Source organism: Aphidius gifuensis, linkage group LG2, assembly GCF_014905175.1.
Source record: "Aphidius gifuensis isolate YNYX2018 linkage group LG2, ASM1490517v1, whole genome shotgun sequence".
Taxonomy (NCBI): Eukaryota; Metazoa; Arthropoda; class Insecta; order Hymenoptera; family Braconidae; genus Aphidius; species Aphidius gifuensis.
The window spans coordinates 30,369,555-30,387,631 of NC_057789.1; the positions used below are offsets into that span (position 1 = coordinate 30,369,555).

The following is an 18,077-nucleotide window of genomic DNA, read 5'->3' on the forward strand; positions in this document are numbered from 1 at the left end:
TTGTTCTACCACTATATACATATATATATATTTATTGTGGCAAGAATAGTTTTATCACAATTAATACCTTAAAATTATTTTCGATACTTCATTCATACGACGTTGCTGCTACTGTCCACTAAGTCTACCCACTGTAAAATACCATTGGCATAATTCGTATAAATATACCTAATTATTTATCTCATTATTGGTGATAAATGATTCACGAAGTAGTTTTTTTTTTATAAATTTATGAAAAATTATCTATAAAATATTTAACTAAATGTATGAATTAATTGTAAATTTACGGAAAAAATAAAAATTATTATGTCCTTGATATACCGATTGTATTTTTAATGACAACAAGCCACTGATAAAGTGAGTAGTTTTTTTTTCAAATCGGTGTTTCACGGTGGAACTCTTGGTATTTTCGTTTTTTGACTAAAATAAAAATAATCTCAAATAATATTATTCATGAATACGTTAATTACTAATGCATTTAAATTTTTCAAATTGCAAATATAATATTTTTTTATTAATATTTATCATAGAATTTTATAATAATTTTAAGAAATTTATTTATAATTAATATTTATAATTAATTTTAGTTATACCATCCAACCGACGCAGATAAATAATTGCGAGAATGAAGGAATCTTTAAAGACGACGAAATATTCAAAATTACCGTGGACCAAAAAAGCAAGAAAACAGAGAAGTTTCAAGTTTACCGCTGGTACAATTTTTGGAGTAATATGTATATTCCTAATTTTTTATTTAATTGGGGTAAGTAAAATTTATTCTACAATTTAATTATGAATTAAACGTGGAGAAAAAAAAATATTTATTCAACAAATAATAATAATATTTGATTTCGTTAAAATTAATTTTAGAAATACAAATATATTTTTTATATATATTTTTTTTTAAACTAGAAATAATTTCGAATTATATTTTTTATAAATATGTTAATTACTCGCATGCATTAAAAATTTTGCATTGATTTTTTTAAATAATTATATTGAAATTTATAATAATTTTGAATATTTCATTTAAATCATTTCTTGTGTATAGAAATATTTTATTTTTTATATTTTAACACGTCATCAAAGATAAAATAATTTTATCACAAAAAAAAAAAAAAAAAATCAACTTGGTCATTAACGACTCGTTTCTTTTTATCATCATTAAATAATTTTTATTTTTGAAATCTTAATATATTTTTTTATTTTAATGTGACCACATGTTAATGTATCGGTGAAATAATTAGCAAAAATAGATTATTCAACTTAAAAATAACTATCGATCGTTATAAAAAAATTTAACGTTTTTAATAAATTCAAATAGTAATAGTTTAATATTAAATAGTTTCAGTGGCTGTGGTCAAATGCTGCAAACCAATCAAATCATGATGATTTTGAAAATGACAACAACATTGGACAAAAAAATGACCAACAAAAAACTGCAAGTAAGTTATGTATTTTCTTTGCTTCTTGTATGTAGTGGGCAGGGCGGACCACACAAGTCCTAAAAATTCCCAGTGGAGTAAAGATTGAGATGACGAAAATTTAAAAAAATTAAAGAAAAAAGAAAGCAATCTAAACATTCCAATATCAGCAAAAATCAGTAATTAATAATAAATAAGTAGTAATAATAAATATTAAAAAATTGATGCCAAAAAATAACAGTAATTTATAATATTGAATTGAAAAAAAAAAATGATAAAATAGCAAATTTACCAATTTATTATTTTGAAAATATTAAAATTTATACAAAAATATAATAAGCACTGTTTTATTTGTATAAAATTTGAAATTTGCGATAAATGATTTAATTTCTAGTTGATTAACGAGTCATAAGCCATCTTGAAAGATTGGTATATTTTTTTTTTTTTGTCAAATGAATCAAATGATTGCTCGTAAATTGTTCTTTTTGCTTTAAAAATAGGGACATCATCAAGTGTTATTTTCTCACCAACAAAATATGTTTGATTTAGCAAAATATTATGCAAAACTTTGATCGTGTCAAGTAAATTTTTGTTAGCCAACTCATTATGCTATAGCTACAGATTAATGGCAATAACTCATTATCAGCTACATCGATTCACTGAATAATTCGACTTAAATAAAAATCAACAGAATATTTCGATTTATCACCAGCTAAATAAAATGTTATTGCATTTGCATTTAATAATTCAACATTATTTCCAGTCAATTTATTTGTATCTGTTGTACACATCCAATTCGTTACTCTCTGTGTTGTTCTTAACAATTTTATAATATTATATTTTTTAAATTGATTTTATATTTTAGACAATGGAAACATGACCACTCCAAGTTTAATGTCTGTGGAAAATGGAACAGATGGATATAAGGCCAATGATTTTACTGGACAAATAAAAGAGAAAAGTATGGAATTTTTTTAAAAAAAATAATTTAGTCACTATGATAATAAAAATAATTACAATTTGATATTATATTTTTTAAATTGATTTTATATTTTAGACAATGGAAACATGACCACTCCAAGTTTAATGTCTGTGGAAAATGGAACAGATGGATATAAGGCCAACAATTTTACTGGACAAATAAAAGAGAAAAGTATGGAATTTTTTTAAAAAAAATAATTTAGTCACTATGATAATAAAAATAATTACAATTTGATATTATATTTTTTAAATTGATTTTATATTTTAGACAATGGAAACATGACCACTCCAAGTTTAATGTCTGTGGAAAATGGAACAGATGGATATAAGGCCAATAATTTTACTGGACAAATAAAAGAGAAAAGTATGGAATTTTTTAAAAAAAAATAATTTAGTCACTATGATAATAAAAATAATTACAATTTGATATTATATTTTTAAATTGATTTTATATTTTAGACAATGGAAACATGACCACTCCAAGTTTAATGTCTGTGGAAAATGGAACAGATGGATATAAGGCCAACAATTTTACTGGACAAATAAAAGAGAAAAGTATGGAATTTTTTTAAAAAAAATAATCATAGTCACTATGATAATAAAAATAATTACAATTTGATATTATATTTTTTAAATTGATTTTATATTTTAGACAATGGAAACATGACCACTCCAAGTTTAATGTCTGTGGAAAATGGAACAGATGGATATAAGGCCAACAATTTTACTGGACAAATAAAAGAGAAAAGTATGGAATTTTTTTAAAAAAAATAATTTAGTCACTATGATAATAAAAATAATTACAATTTGATATTATATTTTTTAAATTGATTTTATATTTTAGACAATGGAAACATGACCACTCCAAGTTTAATGTCTGTGGAAAATGGAACAGATGGATATAAGGCCAACAATTTTACTGGACAAATAAAAGAGAAAAGTATGGAATTTTTTTAAAAAAAATAATCATAGTCACTATGATAATAAAAATAATTACAATTTGATATTATATTTTTTAAATTGATTTTATATTTTAGACAATGGAAACATGACCACTCCAAGTTTAATGTCTGTGGAAAATGGAACAGATGGATATAAGGCCAACAATTTTACTGGACAAATAAAAGAGAAAAGTATGGAATTTTTTTAAAAAAAATAATTTAGTCACTATGATAATAAAAATAATTACAATTTGATATTATATTTTTTAAATTGATTTTATATTTTAGACAATGGAAACATGACCACTCCAAGTTTAATGTCTGTGGAAAATGGAACAGATGGATATAAGGCCAACAATTTTACTGGACAAATAAAAGAGAAAAGTATGGAATTTTTTTAAAAAAAATAATCATAGTCACTATGATAATAAAAATAATTACAATTTGATATTATATTTTTTAAATTGATTTTATATTTTAGACAATGGAAACATGACCACTCCAAGTTTAATGTCTGTGGAAAATGGAACAGATGGATATAAGGCCAACAATTTTACTGGACAAATAATAGAGAAAAGTATGGAATTTTTTTAAAAAAAATAATTTAGTCACTATGATAATAAAAATAATTACAATTTGATATTATATTTTTTAAATTGATTTTATATTTTAGACAATGGAAACATGACCACTCCAAGTTTAATGTCTGTGGAAAATGGAACAGATGGATATAAGGCCAACAATTTTACTGGACAAATAAAAGAGAAAAGTATGGAATTTTTTTTAAAAAAATAATCATAGTCACTATGATAATAAAAATAATTACAATTTGATATTATATTTTTTAAATTGATTTTATATTTTAGACAATGGAAACATGACCACTCCAAGTTTAATGTCTGTGGAAAATGGAACAGATGGATATAAGGCCAACAATTTTACTGGACAAATAAAAGAGAAAAGTATGGAATTTTTTTTAAAAAAATAATCATAGTCACTATGATAAAAAAATATTACAATTTGATATTATATTTTTAAATTGATTTTATATTTTAGACAATGGAAACATGACCACTCCAAGTTTAATGTCTGTGGAAAATGGAACAGATGGATATAAGGCCAATAATTTTACTGGACAAATAAAAGAGAAAAGTATAGAATTTTTAAAAAAAAATAATTTAAATGATAATAAAAATAATTACAATTTGATATTATATTTTTAAATTGATTTTATATTTTAGACAATGGAAACATGACCACTCCAAGTTTAATGTCTGTGGAAAATGGAACAGATGGATATAAGGCCAACAATTTTACTGGACAAATAAAAGAGAAAAGTATGGAATTTTTTTTAAAAAAATAATCATAGTCACTATGATAATAAAAATAATTACAATTTGATATTATATTTTTTAAATTGATTTTATATTTTAGACAATGGAAACATGACCACTCCAAGTTTAATGTCTGTGGAAAATGGAACAGATGGATATAAGGCCAATAATTTTACTGGACAAATAAAAGAGAAAAGTATAGAATTTTTTAAAAAAAAATAATTTAGTCACTATGATAATAAAAATAATTACAATTTGATATTATATTTTTTAAATTGATTTTATATTTTAGACAATGTAAACATGACCACTCCAAGTTTAATGTCTGTGGAAAATGGAACAGATGGATATAAGGCCAACAATTTTACTGGACAAATAAAAGAGAAAAGTATGGAATTTTTTTAAAAAAAATAATCATAGTCACTATGATAATAAAAATAATTACAATTTGATATTATATTTTTTAAATTGATTTTATATTTTAGACAATGGAAACATGACCACTCCAAGTTTAATGTCTGTGGAAAATGGAACAGATGGATATAAGGCCAACAATTTTACTGGACAAATAAAAGAGAAAAGTATGGAATTTTTTTAAAAAAAATAATTTAGTCACTATGATAATAAAAATAATTACAATTTGATATTATATTTTTTAAATTGATTTTATATTTTAGACAATGGAAACATGACCACTCCAAGTTTAATGTCTGTGGAAAATGGAACAGATGGATATAAGGCCAACAATTTTACTGGACAAATAAAAGAGAAAAGTATGGAATTTTTTTAAAAAAAATAATTTAGTCACTATGATGATAAAAATTTTTACATTTTCATTATATCAATTTTTCTTTAATTGCATGTATGTTTCAGCACTAACATACAAAACATACTTTTGTAATACATCTTCTGTATTTTACATGAAAGATGTTTGTAGCGATTCTTCAACCTTGGAAATTGATTTGTCTAACAGAGGTTTAACATCTCTTCCACAACGAGTTTTTAATGGATTACTATCACCCTCTTATCTGAATATAAGTGAAAATTATTTAAGTCACCTTAAGCCCAACACATTCAATGACCTGTCAAAACTCAAAATTGTAGATATCAGTTATAACAATTTAAAAAAACTTCGAAACAAGGTATTCAATCAATTAACGTTTTTAAGTAAAATTTATTTAAGATCAAATATCTTGGAGTCTATTGGATCTAACACTTTCAAAAATTTATCAAATCTGGAAGTGTTAGATCTAAGCTTCAATAGATTGATTTCAATCCCTCAAAAACTGTCATTAAATTTACGCGTATTGAATGTTAAATCAAATCTATTATCAATCCTTAATATTAAGGATTTTTCAAATCTGTCTTCACTTGAGTTTCTCGATATAAGTAATAATACTTTGAGTTTTCTTCCACCGCAAATTTTTAGAAAGAATCAAGAACTTAAATATTTATATCTTCAATCAAACGAGCTCTCCGAGTTTAATCCGGAAGTTTTTGCTCATCTAAAAAATTTAAATTTAATTAACTTCCAAAATAACATGTTAAAGTTAACAGAAAAAGTTAAATTTCTTTCATCAAAAAATGTAAATTACATTATATTATTTTAAGAAATGTATCTTGAATTAGAAAAATATGGTGAATGAGACATTTTTTTAATCTCAAAACCTAAAAAAACAAAATTATCAATATTATACATAAGAATAAAATTATGTTTTGTTAAGCATGATTCAATTAAAATAAATTTCAATAATTTTTTTTTTTTTTTTATCGCAAAAAAGTATTCCATTTTTTTAAACCATAACCCTTATTTAATTTTTGTGTAATTATTTGGATATGTGATTCAAAAAATTACAAAACAAATATCGCTTTCAATATTTAAAAAAAAAACCAGACTCCATCATCATGGGTTAAAAATTTTATATTTCAGGTAAAATTATAATAAATTTAAAAAACAAAAAACAAAAAAAAAAAGATATTTGTTTTTTTGAATCAAGTTTTTTTTTTTCTTTTTAAAAAAGACAAGTTTGTATCAGGAACATTTTGGTCTATTGTTGGATCCCATCTAATTAGCTGAGATATTTAAAAAAAAGTAAAACAAAAAAATAAAAATATTCAAAAATTTCTGTAAGTAAAAATAAATTTTTAAAAACAATAACAACTAAAACAGCTGTCAAATTTATTAAACTTATCAACTTATTGTATTTTGTTTAAAAAATAAAAGAATTAAAGTCTGGTCGGTTTGGGACCGACAGACATGTGGTTCGACCCGGAACAATTACATAATGGCAAATAATTATAATTATACATTTTGATTTAAAATAGGTAAGTATTTATAAAGATTAATCTGTGATAAATTAATGAATTAATCTTTGAATAATAAAAACATTTATATTTTAGCAATGTTGAATAATTCAAAAAATATTATTGATCATTCGTACGGAGAACATGGATCCTTGCATTGACCAGGGTGAAAGTTATAACACAGATAAAGCACCAAAATTAAAATGTCTATACTCGACAAATTTATACTTTATAAAAACAAACTTGAAGCTTCAAATTATTATTAAAACATCTATGTTTATCATAAAATTAGTAAAAGATATAAGGGTGATCCATGATTAGAACAAATTTCAAGCTTTCTTGGTCATTGTCTTGATGTACCAGGTGATTGATCTGCCTGGTTATGTTGTGCTGTTCTGGTGTCATAACAAATGATACAAAGGTAAATATAAATAATAAAATGAAAAATATATACAATAATAATTGAAAATAATTAATTAATATAGGTTGTTTTTCGTTCATCAACAAGTATGGTTTATTTATTTATTGAAATAAGCTGTGAAATGTGGGATTCTGATGTACATATAGTGATTTATATTTTAAAAAAGCAATTCATGGATTTTTAGCTGAATTATATCAAAAATGAAAAAAAAAAGGATTAATCATAAAGTAACAGCTGTATTATTTTTACGTACATTTTATGAAGCTAAAAATATTGATGAATTTTCAAATTGCATGTGTGATTATTTACAAAAAAATTATCTTGGTAGATATTATGAAGATTTTTATAGAATTGCTGTACAAAATTAAAAATGTGAAGATTGCAATAATATATTTGTTAAGCTACGTAAAGTATTTACAAATTATTCAACAAGTGTATTGAATTATCATAAAAAACCAGGTATAACAATACCAACATCAACAAATTCAACAGCAGCACATGATAATTTTATTAAAAGATCTTGATAGAAGTTTCGATAAGACTCGTCACGACACCAGGTGTTGGTGTATTTAAAGTTGATAAACAATTAACAAAGTTTACAAAGCAAAGAATAATTGATAATGGTGTTGGTAGTGATCTTGTTTGTGTTGGTGATTATTAAACGTAAATTATAAAACGTAAAATATCTGATCCAGGTATTAGTCATTCACCAACTGATATTACATAATTGATAACAAAAAGTGCTGCTATTTTAATACCAGATAGAAATGATGGAATTATAGGAAAACATTCAGCTAGTGATATACAAATATTGGTAATAAAAATTCAACAAAAAGTGAATTTATTGACACAACATTGTCATCGTCATACAGACAAATATCTGGAAGTGCTGGGACTCCAATAGATATACAGTTATTTAATTTTCAACATCACATAAATCTGGAAAAAAAAGATCTTTCAATCCATTTGATCATTCTTATGTTAATAATAAACCAACTAGGAATAGACGTCGTTAGACTCATATTTTTTCAAAAGGATTGTTGATTTTAAAATCATTAATTTATTGAAAATTAATTATTTCTATATTAACCAAGACCAGTTGATTGGAAGATTGGAAGACCAGTTGATTGGAAGTCATCAACAATATCAGCATGTTTACCAATGACAATTGATTATTTTCTTAATGAAAAAAGTTTATAAGATGATTATGTTGTGTCAGATTATAATTTATTGCCAAATGACATGGTGTTCGTTTATAAACAAGTATATAAACGAGTATATTTATTTAATGAAATGAGGTGTCAAATGTGGGAATTTGATATGCATGGTGATTTATATTTTGAAAAAGCAATTGGATTTTTTGCTCAATTTTATTAAAAAAGAAAATAAAATAGAAGTAATCATGAAGTGACAATTGTTTTATTTTCACGTACATTTTATAAAGCTAAAAATATTGATGAATTTCCAAATAACATGCGTGGTTATTTACCAAAAGATTATCTTGGTAGATTTTATAAATATTTTTATAGAATTGCTATACAAAATGAAAAATGTAAAGATTGGAATAATATACTTGTTACTTAAAGTTTTTATTAATCAGATAAAAAAAATTCCATACTCAACATTTAAAGCAAGAATTGAAATACCACAAAAAGTTGATAGACAATATTTTGAAACTAGTAAAACAACAAATAAAAATAAATAGTGCCCAAATGGTGTTAAAGATTATACTACATATGACAGACAAGTATTTCAATTGCCAAAAGTTCGCACATCAAAAATATCATTATGAGTTAAAAAAACAAGTGTAACTTGTATTGACACATACATATAACAATATGCAAACATGTAAAATTATAAAACGTGAAAACGTATCAACCAGGACCAGCTGATGATTTGATTCAACAACATCATTATCAAGCAGATAAATCAACATCAGAAAATCAATCCCAAGTTACCTTGAATGATTGTAAGTATTATTTCTTATATTATTTAAAATACATGTTGCTAAAAGTAAGATAAGAATTTCATATCTTATTTTGTGTATTAAAAACAGAAAAAATCAATAGCCGAAAAAAAAAATCATGATGATTTGTTTCATACATTCAGCTTATTTGGGAAATTAAAAATCATTGATTTGTGTTCAACTTATACAACAATTATAGATAACATTTTTAACATTGATAAATTTAGTTAATTTTTTTTTTTATAATCAAATTATTAATTATTGGATAATAATTTTTACAGGTGTTTATTGGAAGTCATTAATAATACCAGCATGTTTACCAATAACAACTGATTATTTTCCTGGTAAAAAAAACTTGACAGGATGATTAGGTTGTGTCAGATTATAATTTATTGCCATATGATGTTAATGCTGATTATGCACAACAACGTGCTACTCATAAAAAGTCATTAATAACTGCTGCAGTATTTACAGAACTTGTGTCATGAAAACTTGCTCAGGTATTAATTAAAAATATAAAAATGAGTGTAATATATTTTTGTTTATTAATTTGTGTCTATTTTTCTCATAGGTTTTCAATTGATCATTTTACACACAATGATCAAGACGTTCACATCTACCTTTTAATATTCATTATGGATTACATTTTTATGCACCACATAATTGAACATATGAAATATCTTGGGTATTATTTCCAAATGAAAAACCAGAAAGTCACTATTAAAATTATTGAGATCATAATGAAAATAAATATTATTAACTTTAATTACTTTAATTAATTATTAAATACTATTATTAACCAACTTCAATTAATTGGTTCTTCAACAATATGATGGTACCAACTGGTGGAGCAATAGCAGTAACAGGTACTGCAGAAATTCTTGAATTTGATGCTGATTTAATAGGACGATTTTTACCTTTTAATTCTTTGTTCCAACAATGACAAATCTTTTTCTGAAATATTACCAACAAGTTTATAGACTTTTTCTCCTTCTAAATAATATGCTTGTACAATACAATTAAGTGCAGCATTTCTAACTGAATTATCTCTCAGCAATTTGTTTTGCAATTTCTCTTAATGCTGCTGATAGTGTTGGTTGACATACAGATACACCATAATTTTCAATTAATGAACCAAGTTGATCTAGACACTCTATTCTTTGACGTGCATTTTTAGATTTAAGACCTTCCAAGTAAATAGCTTTGATACAGGATAAACAGATGCAATTTGTTTAAATAATCCACGTACACCATTTCTAACAGCATTTTTTGGATCCCCCATTTCAAGAATAAGATATGGAATAAAACATGCTGCTTCATTTTCCATCATATGATAATTATCTTGTATTAAAAGATTAAATACTGTTTGTAAATAATCTAAACCTTTTAATAATACTGATGGATTTGTATCAATAGTGTTAACCATTTTAATATTAAATCCAAATTTGATACTAATGCTTTACTATTATTTGGTATAACTTCAGTAAGTGATTCAATGGCTTTTAAATGATATCGAAAATCTGAATGAAACATATTTGCAATGAGACTTTTATTAACACGGCCAGCAGAACTCATTAATTTTTTTAATAATTCAACAAATTCTTTACGTGGTGTTGTAAAATTCCATTCATGTACATTTAATTTTTGTTCATCAATAACACGTTGATGTTTAAGATTATTAACAGCCAATAATGGACTTGTATCAATATCATCATCTTTTTTTCTTGCACTAATTGGTTTTGATGTTGTACTTTTAGTTTTAACAACTTATTTTGATGCTTTTATTGCTCCGGCAGTTTTAATTGTTTTTGAACACCTGGTGCATTTTGTTTTGATGGTATTGGTTACATTGGTACCCTTGGTCTTGCTTTATCTAGTCCAGCAATAACAACAGTTTTTGATCCTGGTTTTAATTTTTCAGTTTGTCTAACCATAAATTTATATGATAAATGTGTCATAAAACCAATTGCTGCTTCTTGTGCATATTTACATACATATGAATTACGATCTTCAAGATTACTATGTAAATGTGGTAAACAAATAACTAATTCTTCTTTTGGAATTGATTTAACAGTTATAGGTTTTTATGATGACCAATTCCATAATTCAGCTCTTAATGCCGGTGAACCAATGCATCACTAATCATTTCACCATCAAAAAATTCTTTATAACCACTTTGATCACCCCATGTATTCATACATGATATTGCTGCTGCTCTTATCCAATTTTTTGAATCACCAAGACACTGTACAAAACCAGAAAATAATACTCTAATATGTTGTTTTATTGGTGGACCCATTGCTGTTGCTATATTTTCACAAATACCCAATGCTGATTGTGCTATTTTAGTATTACTATCAGTTAATCTTGGTGATAATGCTCTTGGCAATTCACCAATATTACCTTTTATAAATTTTGTCTCTGTTAAAATAGTACTTATTTTTTTTAAACCTTCATTTCTTATTTTCCAATTTTTATCATGTAATTCAGCAAGTAATGACTCTGTTATTTGTCCACTAATATCAACTCTTGGTATTATATCATTAATATCAATTTTTTCAATAATTTCTTCATCATTTTTAGTATCATCATCATTATTATTATTATTGTTGGAATTTTTTATATTTTGTTTTTTTGATTTTACATACAGTAGTATGTAGATTTATAAAAATGTATTAGCCATGTAGAATGTACAAACCAACATCAAGCCTAGTCAAACCACCTGGTTATTATGATCATATGATATTAGTTCGATGCACAAGATTTACAACTTGTTCTAAATGCATTAAATTATATTGCTGTTAGTTTTATAGAAACAATTAAAAGTAGTGCATCATTATTTACTGTTGTCATCAATAGATATCTTTTAGTTAAAAATCAAATAAGTTACTTATCAATAAAATATCAATTTTTGAAATAATAGAAATATTTTTTTAGGTGAAAAAACTGGTGTATTTGTAAATTTATTTGTATAAAATTAGTTTTGATTTACGTAATTTTTTTGCTCTTCAACATTCCCTAAATATCCCAGTAGTATCGGCATCAATTTTAAATGGTATATTTTTCTATTTTCAAAGTATAACAACATATGTACTAATGGATTATATTAGCCCTGTTACACACAGGCTATTTTATCAACAACATGAAACAAAAATATTAATAATTTAATATTTATTTATAAATTTTTTTTCGTGTTGCAAATAATGCTGAACGAGCATTTTTAATTTGGCTCTCAGTTTTATTATTTGATAATCCATTAACTGGATTATCAGCACTTGGAAGATGTACAATTATTGCTGGTGTACTTTTGTACAATTAAGCTCAAGAATATGATAGAAATAAAATAATGAAAATGCAATTTAATTCGAAACTTCTGATGTGCATTGTTTCAAGTTTTTCATCAGAGTTTTGATACTGTTTTCATAGATTATTTTCTGCATCAAATTTTGTCAAACAAACTGAACATATGCCTACTGGTAATCCATCATCCTGACTTATCTTTAAAAAACAATTTTAAAAATTAATTATAATCAACTAACTTTAAGACCTCTGTGAATTTGAAATATGTCTTTATATTCCAAAAGCTGATCTGCAATATTATTTTCAACAGGAAAAATGCATAAATTATTTTCATTTTCAATCAATCAAAATTTATTTTGTAGATTTTAAATTTCTACATTTGGATCCATTTTGATAATTATATCTGGAAACAAAAATATAAACAATTAATAAAGATATAAACTATAATATTTAAAGAAAAAAAATTATTTACTCCATCAGTTTATTGTCATATAACAAAAAAGAAGAAGAAAAAAAACAAGAACAAGCACTAATATTATTTTTGTAAAGATAATTATCATTTGACATTACCCATGATTAATTATGAATGAACTATACAATTCAATAATTAAAATTTTTAAATATCATCATTGATGATTAATAATGTCCAATGTTCAGCACTAAATAGTTCTTAAATAATTCACATCAACAAAGTTCATATATTTGGCATAACCCTGACGGAACGCTACAAGGCTTGTTTTGTCCAAAAATACATGGCTTATTCAAGCCTTGTAGACGTGGCTTGAACGATACTTGTATACAAGGTTTGAACAAGTCTTGTACAAGGCTGTGTTAACAGACTGAATCGCTGAGATCGATTACAATACTCGTTCAAGCCTTGTACGAGCGTGGTTACAAGGCTTGTACAATGTATGTATGTACAACGATGGTTTTTGATTTGGTTTATCGCTCCCGTGTATTCTGCTTGTACGAGCAATGTACAAGCCATGTATACAATACTTGTACAAGACTCACACAAGACTTGTTGAAAGTTACAAGCATTGTACAACTCTCGCACAAGGGTTGTAAGCAATGCTTGTACAATAATCGTACAATACCGGAATAAAAGCGGCTTCCAACGGTTCTCAACTTACTTACAATATTGCGTTTACTTATCATTTATAAAAGACGGTTTTAAAAGCTTTTACGATATATTTACTATCATTTAAGGAGGTTATACACAAATTACTCTTTTTTTAAAAAATATAATGAGAATGTTCTGAAATTTTGTATACAAGTAGATCTTTTCATTCTGAATACAACGGTATAATTATTTTTTTATGTTGATCGGTTAAATTTTTTGTAATTAATTATTGAAAATAATATTTAACATTGGCTCTTATGGAGATTTCAACCATTTTTTTCGGATAGAAAAAATGATGAAAAAGTCTTGAAAAAAATCACACATATACTAGAAACCGAGTTTTATTAATTGCGCGAAAAATTTTCATATGTTGATCGGTTATTTAATGAGAAATTAATTATAAACTTTACAAAAATTAGATGTGGCAACGTATGGCATGTTCAAACACACACACATACCTGCAATCCCATATATTGTATACGGGGCGCAGGCGCTTTACACTTTATTATTTTACAGTGTAGCCAAGTTTCACTTGAGACTGTGACGTCAGAAGCTCCCCGCAACACCCGCAATGAATTTGTGTATAACCTCCTTAAGCGTTAATATTTTTATATTAATAAATAAAAAGAAAATTGCTTTGATTTTTTAGTGTTAAATAGAAAAAGATGTAGCTATAAGGAATAAATGTTGACCTTGGGTATTTTATTTTTTTAATAAATAAAATACATGGAATTTTATTTTTTAAAAATAAAAATCTCCGCAAATAAAAGCAGTAGCTAAGAAATCAATGTAGCTTACCATTTACATTTTTTTTTTTTTTTTAATAAATATTAATAAAGCTTAGCTACTGCTTTTCCTTGGTATTTTTATTTGGAAAAATTAATTGCATTAATTTTATTTGTTAAATAACTTAAACAACTAACGAGTAATTTCTCAGTCAGTGATCTCATACACTGAGAGAAGGTTTCTGTGATTTTCACGTGAGAGTCCCGGGCTTTGTACCGAGAGTTTTATTTTTTAAAAATAAAATACATGTAAATTTATTTTTTAAAAATAAAATACATGTAAATTTATTGTTTTAATAAATAAAAATGTCCAAGGAAAAGCAGTAGCTAAGGAAAAAATGTAGCTAAGGAATTGAGGTTGCCAAAGAATTATGTTTAAAAAAAATAATGTGGTTTAAAATATTTATTCATAAATAATTATTTAATTGAACTGTTGAACATTTATATCATTAATTTTATTTTAATATGAACAATTAATTATGAATGTCAACAAAAAAAGTAATCATAATAAAAGCACATTGATGATACGGGTTGGGTTGGGTCAAAATTTTGGAAATAGTCAGACATTTTGGTTTTCTCATGGACACACCGAATATTTTTAATGTGTGAGTACCAGAATAAATAAACTGCGAATGATTGAAATTGTGATATTGCTTATGGAAGGGGAAGCCTAAGGCTTGGGTGGAGAGAACTTGGTGGAGGTCATTCAGTAGGACGACTGTTTTATGTTTTATACTGACCAAAAAGACTAGAAACTTTCTAGTCTTCTTGATACTGACCAAGTGAACAGATTGAGATTTGTCATTTACGTTTGTTCAGAGTGATTTAGATATTGATTATCAAATTACTGATCAATCACTACAAGGATGAAAAAGTTTACCTCTATAACGATTTTTATAATTACTGCATCTGTCTTGATTATTGGAGTGAGTAAAAATTAATTAAAAATTTTATTATCAAGCTGATTGTGCATACAGTTTATATTTAAAAAAAAATTAGATGTATACCTAAATTTTATATGCAGTCGAAACCGAAATTCTTTAAGCATCATATCAATTAGTGCATGTATTGAAGCTAAATAAAATGCACTTGTATATAATGTACTTGTATATAATGTACTTGTACTAAATAAAATGTACTTGTATAATAAATTTCGGTGAATCGTCTTGCAATATACCCTGACAAGAATTTTCACGTAGAATTTTTAGATGCTTTGATATTTACTATGAACCCCGAGTCGTTTTCTTTTCTGGGTAACTGCCCTAATCCTTTTAATCCTCTAGGCTACATGGCTTTGCAATTTTTCCTATAGTTTCGACAAGTTAAACACTGACATTTGTTATTTAAAAAAAAAAAAAAACCATTAGTATCACAGCATCTTGAAATTTCACGTGAAAATCCTGGGTTCAAATCTTTGTCACGTTCTAATTTTTTCAAAATGTAACAATATAGTTATTTTATAATTTATGAATAAATAAAATAATAATAAATTAATAAATAAAATATAATTTTTATTTAATTTAACAAAATATTAAATTTTAACAAATTTCATTAAATTTTATTATCGCAACTTGAAATTGAAATTCTAAAAAAATTTTAAATAAATTTATTTTAATCAATAAATATATAATTATTTTAGGAAGCATCGAAATTGTTACCAACCCAAACAAATAATTCAGAAGCTGAAGACAGCATTGTACAAAAAAATGATATGAATAACCAATCAATAAGTCAAAGTAAGCTTAATTTTTAATTACACCTTTAATTAATAAGAAAATATTACTTTTTTCTTATTTTTATTTTTCATTGTTATAATTGCATGTATGTTTCAGCACTAACATACAAAACATACTTTTGTAATACATCTTCTGTATTTTACATGAAAGATGTTTGTAGCGATTCTTCAACCTTGGGAATTGATTTGTCTAACAGAGATTTAATATCTCTTCCACAAGGAGTATTCAATGAATTGATGTGTTTGAATTATTTATTATTAGTTTCAAACAAACTGACCAAATTGGAGCTGAACACTTTTAATACCTTGTCCGAACTGGAATATTTAGCAATCAGGAACAATACTAATCTAACACATCTTCCACAAGATATATTTAAAGGATTGATATCTTTAACTAGTTTGAATCTAGATTCAAACAAACTGATAAGTCTTGAAAATAATATTTTTAATGGCTTGCCTCAACTGGATTCTTTATCTATCAGTAATAATAATTTAACATCTCTTCCACAAGGAATATTTAATGAATTAATATCTCTAACTTATTTAGGATTAGATTCAAACAAACTGTCAAGTCTTGAAAATAATACTTTTCATAGCTTGTCCAACCTTGATACTTTAGATATCAGTAATAATAATTTAACATTTCTTCCACAAGGAATATTTATTGGATCAAAGTCTCTAGATTTTTTGGATTTATCATCAAATAAACTGACAAGCCTTGATTCTGATATTTTCAATAGCTTGACTAAACTAACTGGTTTATTTATCAAAAATAATAACTTAACATCTCTTGAACATGAAGTATTTAATGAATTAGAATCTTTAACTGAATTGAATTTGCGATCCAACAAACTGACAAATCTTCCGTCTAATATTTTCAATAAGTTGATCAATCTGAATATTTTAGATATTGGTAATAATAATTTACTATCTCTTCCACAAGATATATTCAGTAAATTGTTTTCTCTGACTTGTTTGAATATAGATACAAATAAATTGATTAGTCTACAGCTTAATACCTTTAATAGCTTGTACAATCTTGAAATTTTATCTATTAGCAGTAATAGTTTAATATCTCTTCCTCAAGGAATATTCGATGAATTGAAATCTCTGAATTTTTTGGATTTGAAATCAAATAAACTGTCAAGTCTTGAAAATAATACTTTTAATAGCTTGTTGTATCTCAAAAATTTATATATCAACAATAATAATTTAACATCTCTTCCACAAAATTTATTCAATAAATTGGAATATCTACTTAGACTACATTTGGGATCCAACAGACTGACAAGTCTTCAGTCAAATATTTTCAATGACTTGATCAGTCTTAAAATGTTAGATATTCATAATAATAATTTAACTGATCTTCCAATTGATATTTTCAATAAAAATCTAAAATTGGAATGCTTAAACTTACAATCAAACAATCTCAATAAATTAAATCCTAAAGTTTTTACTAATTTGACGCAGCTTTATTTGCTGAATATTGAATATAATAAATTAAGTCTAACAGACGATGATAAAAAATTAATTTTAAAAAATATAAAACAGCAAACTTACAATGAATCTATTTCATATAATATTATTAAAGATGAACAGTGTTTTTTATTTTAATAATTATTAATTATTAACAATTCAATTACTTTATTTTTGTAGTTTCAATAAAATTATGTTCATCTTTGTCATTTGAAAATTATTCAAATAAAATTTATGCATTAAAAAAACCCGCATATTGTTATTGCTTAATTCATTAAAATATATAT

At 24.9% G+C, this 18,077-nt stretch overlaps 3 protein-coding genes, 1 long non-coding RNA gene and 1 pseudogene across 4 annotated transcripts; 4 read left to right on the forward strand and 1 right to left on the reverse strand.

Moving 5' to 3' along the window:
- Positions 1-2,300: 2,300 nt before the first annotated feature.
- On the forward strand, positions 2,301-3,940 carry LOC122850723. The gene is made up of 9 exons (XM_044149852.1): positions 2,301-2,385; positions 2,482-2,577; positions 2,674-2,769; positions 2,865-2,960; positions 3,058-3,153; positions 3,250-3,345; positions 3,443-3,538; positions 3,635-3,730; positions 3,828-3,940. Exons 1-9 carry the CDS (start codon positions 2,301-2,303, stop codon positions 3,938-3,940), a joined length of 870 nt encoding a protein of 289 aa, XP_044005787.1.
- A 91-nt stretch (positions 3,941-4,031) lies between these two features.
- On the forward strand, positions 4,032-4,451 carry LOC122850313. The gene is made up of 3 exons (XR_006373634.1): positions 4,032-4,115; positions 4,213-4,308; positions 4,403-4,451. It is a non-coding gene; the product is annotated as an uncharacterized LOC122850313 (long non-coding RNA).
- Positions 4,452-4,983: 532 nt separating this feature from the next.
- LOC122850724 lies at positions 4,984-9,738 on the forward strand. Its single transcript, XM_044149853.1, has 5 exons — positions 4,984-5,068; positions 5,166-5,261; positions 5,358-5,453; positions 9,288-9,374; positions 9,653-9,738. Exons 1-5 carry the CDS (start codon positions 4,984-4,986, stop codon positions 9,736-9,738), a joined length of 450 nt encoding a protein of 149 aa, XP_044005788.1.
- Positions 9,739-10,284: 546 nt separating this feature from the next.
- LOC122850725 lies at positions 10,285-13,245 on the reverse strand (annotated as a pseudogene).
- A 2,060-nt stretch (positions 13,246-15,305) lies between these two features.
- On the forward strand, positions 15,306-17,909 carry LOC122850726 (carboxypeptidase N subunit 2-like). The gene is made up of 4 exons (XM_044149855.1): positions 15,306-15,505; positions 16,219-16,315; positions 16,412-17,864; positions 17,906-17,909. Exons 1-4 carry the CDS (start codon positions 15,446-15,448, stop codon positions 17,907-17,909), a joined length of 1,614 nt encoding a protein of 537 aa, XP_044005790.1. The 5' UTR covers positions 15,306-15,445.
- The last annotated feature ends 168 nt before the right edge of the window (positions 17,910-18,077 follow it).